Source organism: Hyperolius riggenbachi, chromosome 2 (genome assembly GCF_040937935.1).
Source record: "Hyperolius riggenbachi isolate aHypRig1 chromosome 2, aHypRig1.pri, whole genome shotgun sequence".
NCBI classification, from domain to species: Eukaryota; Metazoa; Chordata; class Amphibia; order Anura; family Hyperoliidae; genus Hyperolius; species Hyperolius riggenbachi.
Window position 1 is genome coordinate 90,932,202 of NC_090647.1, and position 14,110 is coordinate 90,946,311.

Here is a 14,110-nt window from a genome sequence, read left to right on the forward strand (position 1 = left end):
TATATGTGCCCAGTCTATGTAGCCAGGGGGTATATGTGCCCAGTCTATGCAGCCAGGGGGTATATGTGCCCAGTCTATGTAGCCAGGGGGTATATGTGCCCAGTCTATGTAGCCAGGGGGTATATGTGCCCAGTCTATGTAGCCAGGGGGTATATGTGTCCAGTCTATGTAGCCAGGGGGTATATGTACCCAGTCTATGTAGCCAGGGGGTATATTTGCCCAGTCTATGTAGCCAGGGGGTATATGTGGCCAGTCTCTGTAGCCAGGGGGTATAGGGTCCCCGTTTAGGTAGTTAGTGACAGGAGCGCCCCCCTCCCCTCCCCTCTCCTCTCCTCTCTCCTCTCCTCTCTCCTCTAGCCGCTGCCGCCGCCGCTCCCCCCTCACCTTCCAGCAGCTTCAGACCTCAATCAGCGGGCGACCCGACCAGTAAGAGGGCGCCGGACGCACCCGCTCTATATGCGGAAATGATGTCACTTCCGCATATCAGTGCGGCATGCTAGGTCCTAGCGCCCGCCCACCTGATCGAGATCTGACGCGGTGGCGCCGGCGGCTAGAGGGAGGGAGCTTCGGCCACAGGGGGAGAGCGGCGGCCGGGCGGCGCCTCTCAGAGGCAGGCGCCTGGGTGCGTTGCACCCGCAGCACCCGCCCAGGCTCGGCCCTGTATAGGAGTGCTAGGGGGTGACATGTGGTGACAGGAGGAGATTGATGGGTGTCTCAGGGAGTGATTAGAGGGGAGAATAGATGCAATCAATGCACTGGGGAGGTGATCGGAAGGGGGTTTGAGGGGAATCTGAGGGTTTGGCCGAGTGATCAGGAGCCCACACGGGGCAAATTAGGGCCTGATCTGATGGGTAGGTATGCTAGGGGGTGACAGGAGGTGATTAGAGAGGGGAATAGATTCAAGCAATGCACTGGGGAGGTGATCAGGAGGAGGGTCTGAGGGCGATCTGAGGGTGTGGGTGGGTAATTGGGTACCCGCAAGAGTCAGATTAGGGTCTGATCTGATGGGTAGCAGTAACAGGTGGTGACAGGGGGTGATTGATGGGTGATCAGAGGGTGATTAGAGGGGAGACCAGATGTAAATAATGCACTGGGGAGGTGATCAGGGGGGTCTGAGGGTGATCTGAGGGTGTGGGTGGGTGTTTGGGTGCCCGCAAGGGGCAGATTAGGGTCTGATCTGATGGGTAGCAGTGACAGGTGGTGACAGGGGGTGATTGATGGGTGATCAGTGGGTGATTAGAGGAGAACAGATGTAAATAATGCACTGGGGAGGTGATCAGGGGGGGGTCTTAGGGCGATCTGAGGGTGTGGGCGGGTGTTTGGGTGCCTGCAAGGGGCAGATTAGGGTCTGATCTGATAGGTAGCAGTGACAGGTGGTGACAGGGCGTGACGGGGTGATTGTTAGGTGATATGGGTGTGATTAGAGGGGAGAATAGATGCAAGCAATGCACTGGCGAGGAGATCAGGGGGGTCTGAGGGCGATCTGAGGGTGTGGGCGGGTAATTGGGTGCATGCAAGGGGCAGATGAGGGTCTGATCTGATGGGTATGATGGGTAGTAGTGACAGGGGGTAATTGATGGGTGATTGATGGGTGATTGATGGGTGATTAGTGGGTGATTAGAGGGGAAAATAGATGTAAACAATGCACTTGGGAGGTGATCTGAGCGCGGGTCTGAGGGCGATCTGAGGGTGTGGGCGGGTGATCAGGTGCCTGCAAGGGGCAGGTTAGGATCTTATCTAATGGGTGGCAGTGACAGGTGATCAGTGGGTGATTACAGGGGAGAATAGATGTATACAGTACACAGGGGGCTTTGGGGGGGGGGGGTCTGAGGAGGATCTAAGGGTGTGGGGGGGGTGATCAGGAGCCCCCAGGGGGCAGTTTAGGACTTAATCTAGAATATAGCATTGACAAATAGTGACAAGGGGTGATTGATGGGTGATTAGGGGGGTGATTGGGTGCAAACAGTGGTCTGAGGGGATGATCAGGGGGGAGGGGGGTTGAGGGGTGCTGTGGGCGATCAGGGGGCAGGGGGGGCAGAATCAGTGTGTGTGTGTGTGTTTAGGGGGGCTGCCTCCTGCCCTGGTTGTCCCTCGATCACTGGGACCACCAGAGCAGGAGGCAGCTTGTATAATACACTTTGTATACTTTACAAAGTGTATTATACACTTTGTATGCGACAGATCGGGGTTTAACAACCCGCCGGCGCTTCTAATTGGCCGGCGGGTTGACATTGCAGGTGGGCGGAGCCTAATGCCGGCAGATGCATGTGCATCTATGCGCGCAATCCCCAGCTGTTCAATCCCCCGTGTACCGCTGCCGATCCGCTGTCCTGGGGGTGCCACTTTGTCGACGCCCATAGGTAGTAGGTGGTCGGCAAGTGGTTAAAAACTTGTTTTTACCTGTTATTTAGCTTAAGAAATATGGCCAGTGCTAAAATGCCGCATTACCGTGGCAGAATGAGAGTTTTATATTATTTATTATCTCATAAGTTTATTTTCGCTTAAGGTTTGTTTTAATAGACATTTTGAGAACATGCCTACTCTATTAAATAGGTTCTGCTAGTACTGTGAAAGTACAATTTATGCCTTGGTGGTACTTCCTGTGAATTGGTCTGCAAAATTTTTGGCCACGTTTGATGTACAGGCCATGGAACTGACTCAGATGGTGTCATGTGGAATGGATAATGTGTATTGAATTTGCATCAGAGTACGTTACGTTGTCCTCATTTTACCTACTTGCCTATTAATATTACTAGCCTTTGGCATAGGTAAATACTCCTTTCAACCATTCAATAATGAAGTGCCATGTTTTAAAAATTCTCCAACGTTCAAGGATAGCCAGGAATAACTAATTTATCTGGAGCTGTTATCGACTCTTTTGACCAACCAAAGGACAGGACATTTCTCAAAGAGCTCCACCGTGTCCCAGCCTGGTTCTGTTTATACTTCAGTGACATTTCCTGGTTGTAATGAACTGATTACATTTGCTGGAGTGACTTATGCAACCAGCACTATTTTTAGCGAAATTCCTTTTACACACACAAAGTCAATTCTATGTAATAAACAAGTACTGATGTCCCTTTTTCATCAAGCTGTAGTTTTTTTCTTCTTAAAGCAGTCATGATTTGCTACTACTAAAGTAAGCCTTTGTAAATAGTAATCATTGTTTATATTTGTTGTTTCTATAGTAGCCAATGAAAATCTGCCTTTGTCATGGGGTAAAAGAAGAGTCTTCAAATTTTTACCTCTGCCACGACATCCTGGAATTAGACTCATAGGAATCCATCAAAGTTCAGCCTGCAAACACACAAAAACAACTCATTAACCATTTTATACCCAAAAAAAATCTCTTTATGCTTTGCCTCAAACCAACTGAAGGCATTTAGAAGTACTTTATCAACTATATAACTGTCTCTTGGTTTTGTACTCAACTCAAACTGGCAAACCTATACATTGCTTTAAGGGAGTATATGAGGTTTTCTTTTGATGCTATAATGATTCTTTTTTTCAAACATAGAAGAAAATATCAAATAACACTACATATACTTGAAACTTGAATACTTATCAACCAAATTAAATACAAACCAAGCTACTGATTATTTATACATTACAAAGGTCGACTTTACAGTAAAGAAAGGAAACCTTTACTCCCCAATGCTTATTCTGCCAAGACACTATTTCTCCATTAGTCCCAGTGCAAGTGTTCTACCCACCTCCAGTATGGTAGTACCACCTCACTTTTCTACTGCCACTAGTTTCCAGAACATCCTCCCCAGTCACTCCCCCCATTCAGTCTGCTACCACTGGTAAAATGCAGAAAGTGCAGTGGAATGTTCTCTCTACCCCAGCCCTTCTTTACTACTAGTAGTGGCTCCAATTGCAGAGAACACAACAAAGCATCTTCTACCTTTGCTCCTACCTTAGTAGTGCCAGTGACATCTCTACTAATGCATATATTGCACAGCATATGCAGCAGCAAGTGCTAGTGAGATAACGCACAGCCCATCTACTCAACAGACGCACCTAATGTGTCTTGTTCATTGTATTTTATTGTTTCTTAGTCTATGCTCACTGTAAGTCCTAATTTAACGATTGTGGAATTCTCTCCGTGATCAGCGCACAAGACATGTGCTGACACTGTGGAAATCCTCCACAAGCGTATAATTTGAGGGAACCCAGCAAAAGGTGCAATGCACCTGTAGAGGGAAATTCCTGTCGACAGGTGGAGCTGTGGAGTGCAGAGGAACAGCTCCTCTGCCCTGCCACACACGCCAGACAGTAATTGTACGAAGGGAAGAAACGCAGGGCAAGATAGCCCTGAAAGAGAGAGATCAAAGCGACAGAGGGTATGAGTGTCCACCAAACTAGTCGCCACCCTGCGACGATGAACACACAACCAGGAAGACAAAGTGAGAAGGTAATCGCCAGAGATGGCAATTGCTAACAGCGACACAAGACCGAATAAGCACAGATGAGGAATGTATGTATGTCCACCAATCTAGCCGCCAACCTGCGACGGTGGACACACAACAGAAGAAACCAAGTGAGAACGCAATCGCAAGAGAAGCGATTGCGAATGAGATTGAGCAAAGGGACATATTGTATGTGTGTGCACCAAACTAGTCGCCAACCCGCGACGGAGCATACACAACAGCAGATATGAAGTAGGAACGCAATCGCGATTGCCAGAGGTGACACAAGGCTACAGCAAAGCAGAGCACAAGAGTAGCAAAGGCACAGAAAATCATACAATGAGAAGATAAGGAAAATAACAAACGCTAACTAAATGCGAACACGGCACTCATTCGCAACAGTGCACGCGTTTATGCGCGGTCTCCGCGTGTTAAGCACAACAGAGACAAGCACGCCTAACTAACCAATGACAGACAAACATGAAACAGAGGACGCGAGCGCTTGCTTAACGGTTACCTCACCGAGCCTCCAGCAAGCGTTCGTAGCAGACAAGACAGATACACGAAAACAGGAATAAGTGAGAGAGACGGATCCACAGCACTAGCGCAAGGCGAGTGCGATCCAGGCAAGACAGATTAGATGAGATAGCTGGTAGCAACTGCTGCTCCAGCTATACTCCAAGAACAAAGATCAGAACGACTTCCTGTCGACCACCGCTGGGACAGAACAATCGCAACAGACAAACAAAACAGATATGCAATCCTAACTGCACTAGGGAATCTGCCTAGTGCAGTCCCAGGAATTACTCTAAGCTAATCTTCAAACAATGAGCAAGGCTGACACCCCCGGAGTGTTTCACAGGACTAAACCTTATGACCAGCCCAGATCTGTGATATCACATGGTATATATAGAGCAAGCCTACAAAGGATGTGGCTAGGCAATCTGCATGACAAACGTATGCAAATTCCTCAGCAGCAAGCTGCCAAACTGACAAAGGGTCTCTCCTCCAGAGACCTGCAGAATGCAGACCTGAACAGTGGTCAAAAGGCTGCCTGCCTGCGCAGGCAGCCGAGCGGATCCTCACAGTACCCCCCCCCCCTCTAGGGTCGGATTCCAGACGAGCCTCTAACCTGATATTTGCAAAAGACTCTAACTGAAGACTCATGAAGATCAGGACAGCCCAACAAGGCCCAATTCCAGAGTCAGCCCACCAGAAACCGACCTCATCGGAAGGAGAAGCCACCGAAACATGCTCATCAGTACCACAAGTCTCAGCGTAACACCCATCAGTACTGTGAATGCCAGAGAAGAAGCCATCGACACCCACCGAGCCATGCCCACCACCTTCCAAGGACCGTCCAAAAATACCAAACCTGCCACAATACCCATTCGAAGTGTCCCTTTCCACAAAACACCCACTGCTGATCTCATCCAAGGTACCAGGAAGTATTTCTCCCAGGATCTCCCAGAACACTTTGAAGCTCCGCAGAGATCCCAGGAGGGCAGAACGATCACCAGGCTCACATGGAGAACTATCAAGAACCCCTATGGAACCAATGACAATTCTGGATTCAGAATTACCAGGACAAGCATCAAGAACAGGGCCTTCAGGGACCACCTCTGGGCATGCAGGCAGGCAGGCAACATCAGAACAGGTTTCCACCGAGGAAGCATCTGAGCAGGGTGGCAACCGAGACACACTTGGACTTTCTGGGTCACAGAACGCATCGGGGTACACTAGCCCAAGGGGAACCTCAGGACACGTCGAGGAACTGCCAACCTCAGAGTCTGTCACGACAAGACCAAAACCAGAACCGGGCAGAGAATCATCACGAGCAGTGGTCACAAGCACTGGACTTTCAAAAGAAGGCTTGGACTCAAACCTAGAAATCTCTGTGACAATAATATCATCATTGACTACATATGAGTGAAGCTCCACCAGAGCTGCAAAGGTAGTCAGCACAACAGCAATGCCTACTGAAGTGGGCAACACTTCAGAAGGACTTGGGGGGCAGGAGACATCTCCTACAAGTTCTGCACCCTTTGGGAGGAACTTGGAGGTCTCCAGGACATCAGACAAGACCTCAGGAACATCATTTTACAAGTTTTCTGAGAAGGATTCTGAACTATCCATGTTACAGGGCAAAACTGGAACTTTATTTTGTGGACAGGGCAGATGTCCCAGGGAAGGTTCCACCATAAACTGAGACTGAATTTCATCATCATGAGCAGAATGTACAGGAATATTTACTGGAACACACACTGACTCCCTAACTTTAATCTCACTGCACCCAGAATTCTGCGTAGCAGTCAAACAAGCTTGCAACTCCAAAACTGCAGAAAAACAGGTGAGTATAGTAGCAATACCTAGACGAGCCTCTAGGGACACCGCAGTGAACTCTAAACAAGGCCATATTAACTCATCCAGAGTACAGGGTGCAGAATCAGCATTTTCCTCAGAACAAGAAAGGGACTCACAAATGTCAGTGCGAGTGGAGATCATGTTTTCATTCATGGTACAGGGCAGATTCAGAGAAAGCTTCTCTGGGCAAAGCAAAGAAGCTTCAGCATCAGATTCGCAAAACCGAAGCGCTGTCTCACTCTTAGATTCGGCTAACAATGTCAAATCCGAGGAGTCAGAACGCAAAACTTGCAAATCAAAAATCGCTTTAGGTTGTGAAACTGACGCTTCCATAGCGCAAACCTCCGCGATCTGCGGGGCAGACTGTAAGGCGTTCAGGACAGAAACACTGGAGCAACTGTCACCAGGCAACGGGCCCTTACAGGTGTGAACAGGGTGAGACAAAGACGCATTTGCAGTAGAAATAGCGACAACATCAGGAAAAACTTTATTAGACATATTAATTTTACTTTTGATGCTGCATAATTTAGGAATTTTCCCCATAGCAGTATTACAGATGGAAGATCTTAAAGATCTGTCTCTAAATGACAAGGGGTCCCACACATCCTTGAGAAAACTGGCACATTCATGCTGATCACAATCTGCAGGAACATCAGAGAAACACGCATCAGATCGCAGCAGAGATTCAAACTGCACGCAGTCAGGAGAGAATCCTCCAGGATTCGCACAGGAGTCAACCACAGTGGCACACCCACTCATTTCAGATCGCACAATGTCACGAGTTACATGCTTTACCCCAGAAAGGCAGGAACAATCATCCGACAACGATGTCTCTTTATTGGAATCAATTGATTGGTGTGTGTGCAACTCATCCAAAATCGTCTGCCATACATAAATCACCAGATTCACATCACCCTCGTCACATTCATCGGAATCAATCAAAAGGTACATAGAATCGAGACAATTATTTAAGACATCTTCGCTTTTTGCGATGTAAAAATCGCAAAAGGCTTTCCAATCAAAATCAAATTCCTCCATCAAGGCCCCAATGTCCCATTAGGCAAATGGAGGTTCAAACAGGCCAGTATCCAGATAATCTCCATATGGGTGGAGTTCAGGAACAAGAACAGATTTTTTAACTGCTTTAATATAGTGTGCGATCCTACCTATAATAGGATCCACATAAGCTTTGGATTGGGGCAAAAAACCTGGAGACTGAGCAACATCATTATCATACTGAATGGTTTTGCACATTTCAGACTTGACAGAAATAACCTCTTTATTTGTGGTTGCTATGGGCAACGAATCTTTTGGCTGACAAGCCGAATCAGCAGATTGGCCTGCAAGCACCAATTCATTAACATATGGTAATGACACAGAAATGTTGCATAACCTAATCTGATCAGCATCATGCACTGCAGGAAAAAACTCACAGAAATAACCTGGCAGGGGAATTCTAAGCTGACGAGAAAATACATGACTCAGAAATCTGCGAGGGTTATGTCCCAGATTCTCGTGTCTGGCATACTCATCAGCCCACACAAACAGATCCCCTTGGAAAAGATTGTAAGCAATCTGACCACTCCAAGTGGACATATTGGTGGCCTGAAATTCAGGATTTGCCAAGAATCTGGAACATTCTGATATAAACTCATCTTTGGTTTCAGAGTCCAGTATCTTAAACCTCTTAAAGATACAGGACCCATATTTGACCAAATCGTACAAATCGGAAATTCCCTCTACACTGGGAATTTCGGTTTGGCTGGTCATACTGTAACGATTGTGGAATTCTCTCCGTGATCAACGCACAAGACGTGCGCTGACACTGCGGAAATCCTCCACAAGCGTATAATTTGAGGGAACCCAGCAAAAGGTGCAATGCACCTGTAGAGGGAAATTCCTGTCGACAGGTGGAGCTGTGGAGTACAGAGGAACAGCTCCTCTGCCCTGCCACAGATGCCAGACAGGAATTGTACGAAGGGAAGAAACACAGGGCAAAATAGCCCTGAAAGAGAGAGATCAAAGCGACAGAGGGTATGTGTGTCCACCAAACTAGTCGCCACCCTGCGATGATGAACACACAACCAGGAAGACAAAGTGAGAAGGTAATCGCCAGAGATGGCGATTGCTAACAGCGACACAAGACCGAATAAGCACAGATGAGGAATGTATGTATGTCCACCAATCTAGCCGCCAACCTGCGACGGTGGACACACAACAGAAGAAACCAAGTGAGAACGCAATCGCAAGAGAAGCGATTGTGATTGAGATTGAGCAAAGGGACATATTGTATGTGTGTGCACCAAACTAGTCGCCAACCCGCGACGGTGCATACACAACAGCAGATATGAAGTAGGAACGCAATCGCGAGAGAGGCGATTGCCAGAGGTGACACAAGGCTACAGCAAGGCAGAGCACGAGAGTAGCAAAGGCATAGCAAATCATACAATGAGAAGATAAGGAAAATAACAAACGCTAACTAAATGCGAACACCGCACTCATTCGCAACAGTGCACGCGTTTATGCGCGGTCTCCGCGTGTTAAGCACAACAGAGACAAGCACGCCTAACTAACCAACGACAGACAAACATGAAACAGAGGACGCGAGCACTTGCTTAACGGTTACCTCACTGAGCCTCCAGCAAGCGTTCGGAGCAGACAAGACAGGTACACGAAAACAGGAATAAGTGAGAGAGACGGATCCACAGCACTAGCGCAAGGCGAGTGCGATCCAGGCAAGACAGATTAGATGAGATAGCTGGTAGCAACTGCTGCTCCAGCTATACTCCAAGAACAAAGATCAGAACGACTTCCTGTCGACCACCGCTGGGACAGAACAATCGCAACAGACAAACAAAACAGATATGCAATCCTAACTGCACTAGGGAATGTGCCTAGTGCAGTCCCAGGAATTACTCTAAGCTAATCTTCAAACAATGAGCAAGGCTGACACCCCAGGAGTGTTTCACAGGACTAAACCTTATGACCAGCCCAGATCTGTGATATCACATTGTATATATAGAGCAAGCCTACAAAGGATGTGGCTAGGCAATCTGCATGACAAACTTATGCAAATTCCTCAGCAGCAAGCTGCCAAACTGACAAAAGGTCTCTCCTGCAGAGACCTGCAGAATGCAGACCTGAACAGTGGTCAAAAGGCTGCCTGCCTGCGCAGGCAGCCGAGCGGATCCTCACACCTAACTGTTATGTTGATCCCTTTATCTATCGTACAGAGCTCCTTAATATTTTAGCACTTTATAAAAACAATACATAAATATATTAATATCTTTCCAGCATTCCTAGTCATTGGACTCCTCTCATCAGCTGTTGCCTCCCATGTGCCTTGTCTACACTCTGGAAGTAAAAGTGTAGTCCGCAGGTTGTTAAATGGATATAAAAATTCTTTAATCAAACAGGCATAAAACAGGCACAAGTCCATCACCAACATGCAACAGCATGTTGGTGATGGACTTGCGTTCATTTTATGCCTGTTTGAATATCCATTTGACAACGTACGGACTACACTGTCACTTCCTGTCGTTTGGGCTTGAGCAGCCGGTTCCTGAGCTGTCTCTGGATGGAGGTTCTTATGTACTCCAGCCTTGCTCTGAATCATCAATGAAGAGCGTGACAGAGAGAGAGGCTACAGTACATCAGCTACAGGCTGAAGAAACAGCAGTGGGCAGAGGACATGTGAAAGGCAGTGGTGGGAGCCTGATGACTTGGAAAGCAAGAAAAGTAGCAAGACATTCGTTTTAAATCACATTTCACTGCATATACTCTGCATTGCCACTGTTGGTACTGGTGGGGGTAAAGAGAGAAGATGCTTAGCTCTGGACAGTGGCAGTTAAGAGTTAAGAAGCCAACGGGGGAAAGGGGGGGCGGGCGGTTTGATTGTGGCACTAAGTCTTTTGCATTTGTTAACCAGTACTAGTATACAAGAAGGGGAGTACATTCTTGATAGACAGGGCAGTCAGTCGCTTTCCCAGCAGTATACTGGCAATGTGCTATAATAAAAATTGGTCACAACCCTAAATTCTGGTCCTAAAACAGCACACAAAAACTAGCTTCAATGGTAATAAAAATGTACAAGAGTATAATTATATATAAAGTTATAATACATACAGTATATCTACTGAGTGACCATTCTCTATCACTTCATACATACACTACATGACTTTTTTTAGAGGGTGCTATCATCAATTTTTAATTGATGGTGCTGGTAACTGGCAAAAATGCTGAGGCAATTAGTGTGTGTTGAAGCAGCGCCATATCCTCCTTTATAAACATAGATGAAGATAGTGACTAGGCACTAGCTGGAAGTTTCTGTGGCTGGATGATCTGTTATTCCAACTACTCTGCATGTACCTATGTGAGACTGCAGTAACATCCTGCTGAGTGAGTCTGTACTGTGTTTTTTCTATTGGCACCTGTTCCTTAAGAGATATGACGTTTGTCCTGGGATTGGGTTAGTAGAATTATTCAGTCAGGGTGTTACCCCATGTAGTCGGAACTATACTTCCTAGTCGAGCACAGGGACACTTTCCCTTGTGCTTCCTGTGGCCCAGGAAGTGACATATCTGCCACAGGAAATGCTAAGAAAACCATTATTACCTCAGCAGCACATTAAACCAGCAATAAAAGCTCCCCCTGTACGATTTTTAATAAAGAGATATGTTACAGTATATCCCAACACAAGGGAGGATTTATTCCAATCTTTGTTTACCATTTATCTATATTCCTCCTATAATTTATTTTCATTTTCTTTAATCAATTTTCTTTGTAGAGATGTCAAACACGCCAGCGAGATCTATTAATGTCATATTCTTCTTTTCCAGGAGATAATAACGGATGGGCAAAAATGTTTGATGAAGCTCACAAGAAAACCTATGAGGTCAAGGAGCCCCAAGACTGCTGTAAGTAACTAAGGTTGGATCTGTATAATCTTCTTTCTCTGCTGAGAGAATTATGTCACTGTGAGGAAAAAATCCCACATTTGCTATTATTCAAGCAAGCAGTCAGATTCATTCTTCTCCCAGCATGAATTCTGTCATGACAAATAACTTATGCAGAATTCAGTCTGAGGTACAGGCTTGCCCTGCACAGAATGTCCCTGCTCAGTGAGGGACTTCCAGATGATTTAACATAGAATTGTATATGATCCCACTCTCTGCATCCCACTGTGGAGCCTCTGTGCCTATATATTGATACAGAGGCTAGCCTTTATATAGAGGCAGATTGTATGTGCTGATTTAAAGGCATCAGGTTAGTTAACAGCTTTCAATAAACCTTTAGGGCTGGTTCAAACTATGGGCTCGATTCACTATAGCGCGTGATAAAATAAATATCACACCTTATCAAAGTTAACACGCCTTATCAGACCAGCATAGCGAGCGCTATGAACTTATGCCTGCTAATTGGCAATGGCTCTCGTCCTGCCCTGAGCCCCTGCGGGTTCGTAGCGCTTGCTATGCTACTCTGATAAGGCGTGTTAACTTTGATAAGGTGTGATATCTTTGATAAGGTGTGATACTTGTTTTATCATGGCTTTGTGAATCAAGCCCTATGAGCGTTTTGAGCTTTTTTTAATCGCTAGCGGTTTTAAAAGAGTTATAAAAGCACTTGTGTAATGAAATCCTATTTGAGTGTTCTCACATGAGAGATGTGTTTTCTTTCCAATCGCAAACGCAGGTCCTGCACCATTTTCTAGGCGATTGCACTTCGATGCAAGGTATAGGAAAAATCTCAAATCACATTAAAAGCCCTTTGAACAGCAATTTTGTGTGCGTTTTTTAAGGCAAATTTGCTTTGGAAGACATTCAGCTCCAGGTCAAAGAGTGCACTGTCTGTTTGTCTGCACACACAAAATCGCAAATCGCACAACAGAAATGCATACAAAATCGCTTACAAAAAAATGTACATTGCAAAAAAATACCGGTAATTGCTTCACAAAATCGCTCACAAAAGCACTTAGTGCTTGCGCTTGCGATTTGTAATGTGAATTAGGAATAAGCTAGACAAAATATACAAATAAAATAAACAATGTGGCTGTTTTTGTAAAATAGCCGTAAAATAGTTAAAGTGAACCTCCGGACTAAAAATCTACTCAGCAGAACTGAAAAGGCTTGGTGTTTCTTTAACAGTTTCACAGCATCAGAACTTTGTTTTTCTTACCAAAGCATAATTTTTAGCTGAATTTTTAGCTAAGCTCCACCCATCAAAGAAAACTGCCCGGGCTTTTTTTCCCTGATGCTATGCAAAGCATGATGCGACTTCCTATGTTGTTATTCATGTTGCCTAGCAACTGGGAGGGGTAATCAGCACACAGGACAGTTGGAACTGTGTCTCATGCTCCCTGTCACCTCCTTTCAACCAAAAAGATGGCTGCCCTCATGAAATCAAACATTTGCCTGTTCTTTTAAAACACGGTGGGTAAGAGATTATATTGCCTATCTATTTTAATTAACATAACTAATGTAACTTAATGATAGTATGTTTGGTTAGGCTGAAGTTCCTTTTTAAAGTACCACTATCGTGAAAAAAGTAGGCAGTTAAAATCTGTCAGGCAGTTAAAATCTGGAGGAAGTGCGCCGGTGTGAGGCTTGCAACCCATCCAATAGGACGCGGGAAAGCTGTTTGGAATGCAGGATGGACAGCGGAATTATGGGTAAATAACTCCTTGTATCCCCGCCACACACCTGCACCAATTAAGCCTCATTTGAATCACGAGATATCACTCATGATTACTCGTGAGAGCAACCTAGAGTTGAGCTGAAATTTTCGAAATTTCGCATTACTATAATTACGCATGCGAAATTCGCGATTACGATGCGAAATTGCGGTAGCGTAATTGCCATTAAAATCGTAATTGAAAATACCGTAAGCGTAATTTTCAATGCGAAATTTCGCGTTTCGTTCATGCCGTAATTTCGCATTAAACGCTACCGTAATTTCGCGTTAAACCGTAACGCTCCGTATAATATAAAAAAGCCGCCGACTTTAAGGGTTAATAGCAAAGCCCCCTTAAATGCTAAGAGCCTCAAATTTGGAGAATATATTAAGGAGATCAGGAGGAATAAGAGGAAAAAATTTTTTTCCAAAAAGACCTTATAGTTTTTGAGAAAATCGATGTTAAAGTTTCAAAGGAAAAATGTAAACATTTAAAAACCCGCCGACTTTAACGGTTAATAGCAAAGCCTGCTTAAAGTTTAGGAACACCAAATTCCCAGGGTATATTAAGGGGATCAGTGGGAATAAGAGGAAAAAAAATTTTTTCAAAAAGACCTTATAGTTTTTGAGAAAATCGATTTTTAAGTTTCAAGGGCGAAAATGTC

At 45.5% G+C, this 14,110-nt stretch overlaps 1 protein-coding gene and 1 long non-coding RNA gene across 3 annotated transcripts in view; one reads left to right on the forward strand and one right to left on the reverse strand.

Annotated features, from left to right (window-relative positions):
* RXFP2 (relaxin family peptide receptor 2) overlaps window positions 1-14,110 on the forward strand; it is a 390,074-nt gene that overhangs the window by 264,952 nt on the left and 111,012 nt on the right. For both annotated transcript variants that reach the window (XM_068265019.1, XM_068265023.1), the window contains one exon: window positions 11,615-11,692. In XM_068265019.1, coding sequence (XP_068121120.1) covers window positions 11,615-11,692 — 78 coding nt within the window. The remainder of the gene's footprint in view (window positions 1-11,614; window positions 11,693-14,110) is intronic.
* The window catches only part of LOC137543965 (uncharacterized), a 67,166-nt gene that overhangs the window by 32,956 nt on the left and 20,100 nt on the right, over window positions 1-14,110 (reverse strand). Inside the window, exon 2 of the long non-coding RNA XR_011025678.1 lies at window positions 3,246-3,297. This is a non-coding gene — a long non-coding RNA (uncharacterized lncRNA). The remainder of the gene's footprint in view (window positions 1-3,245; window positions 3,298-14,110) is intronic.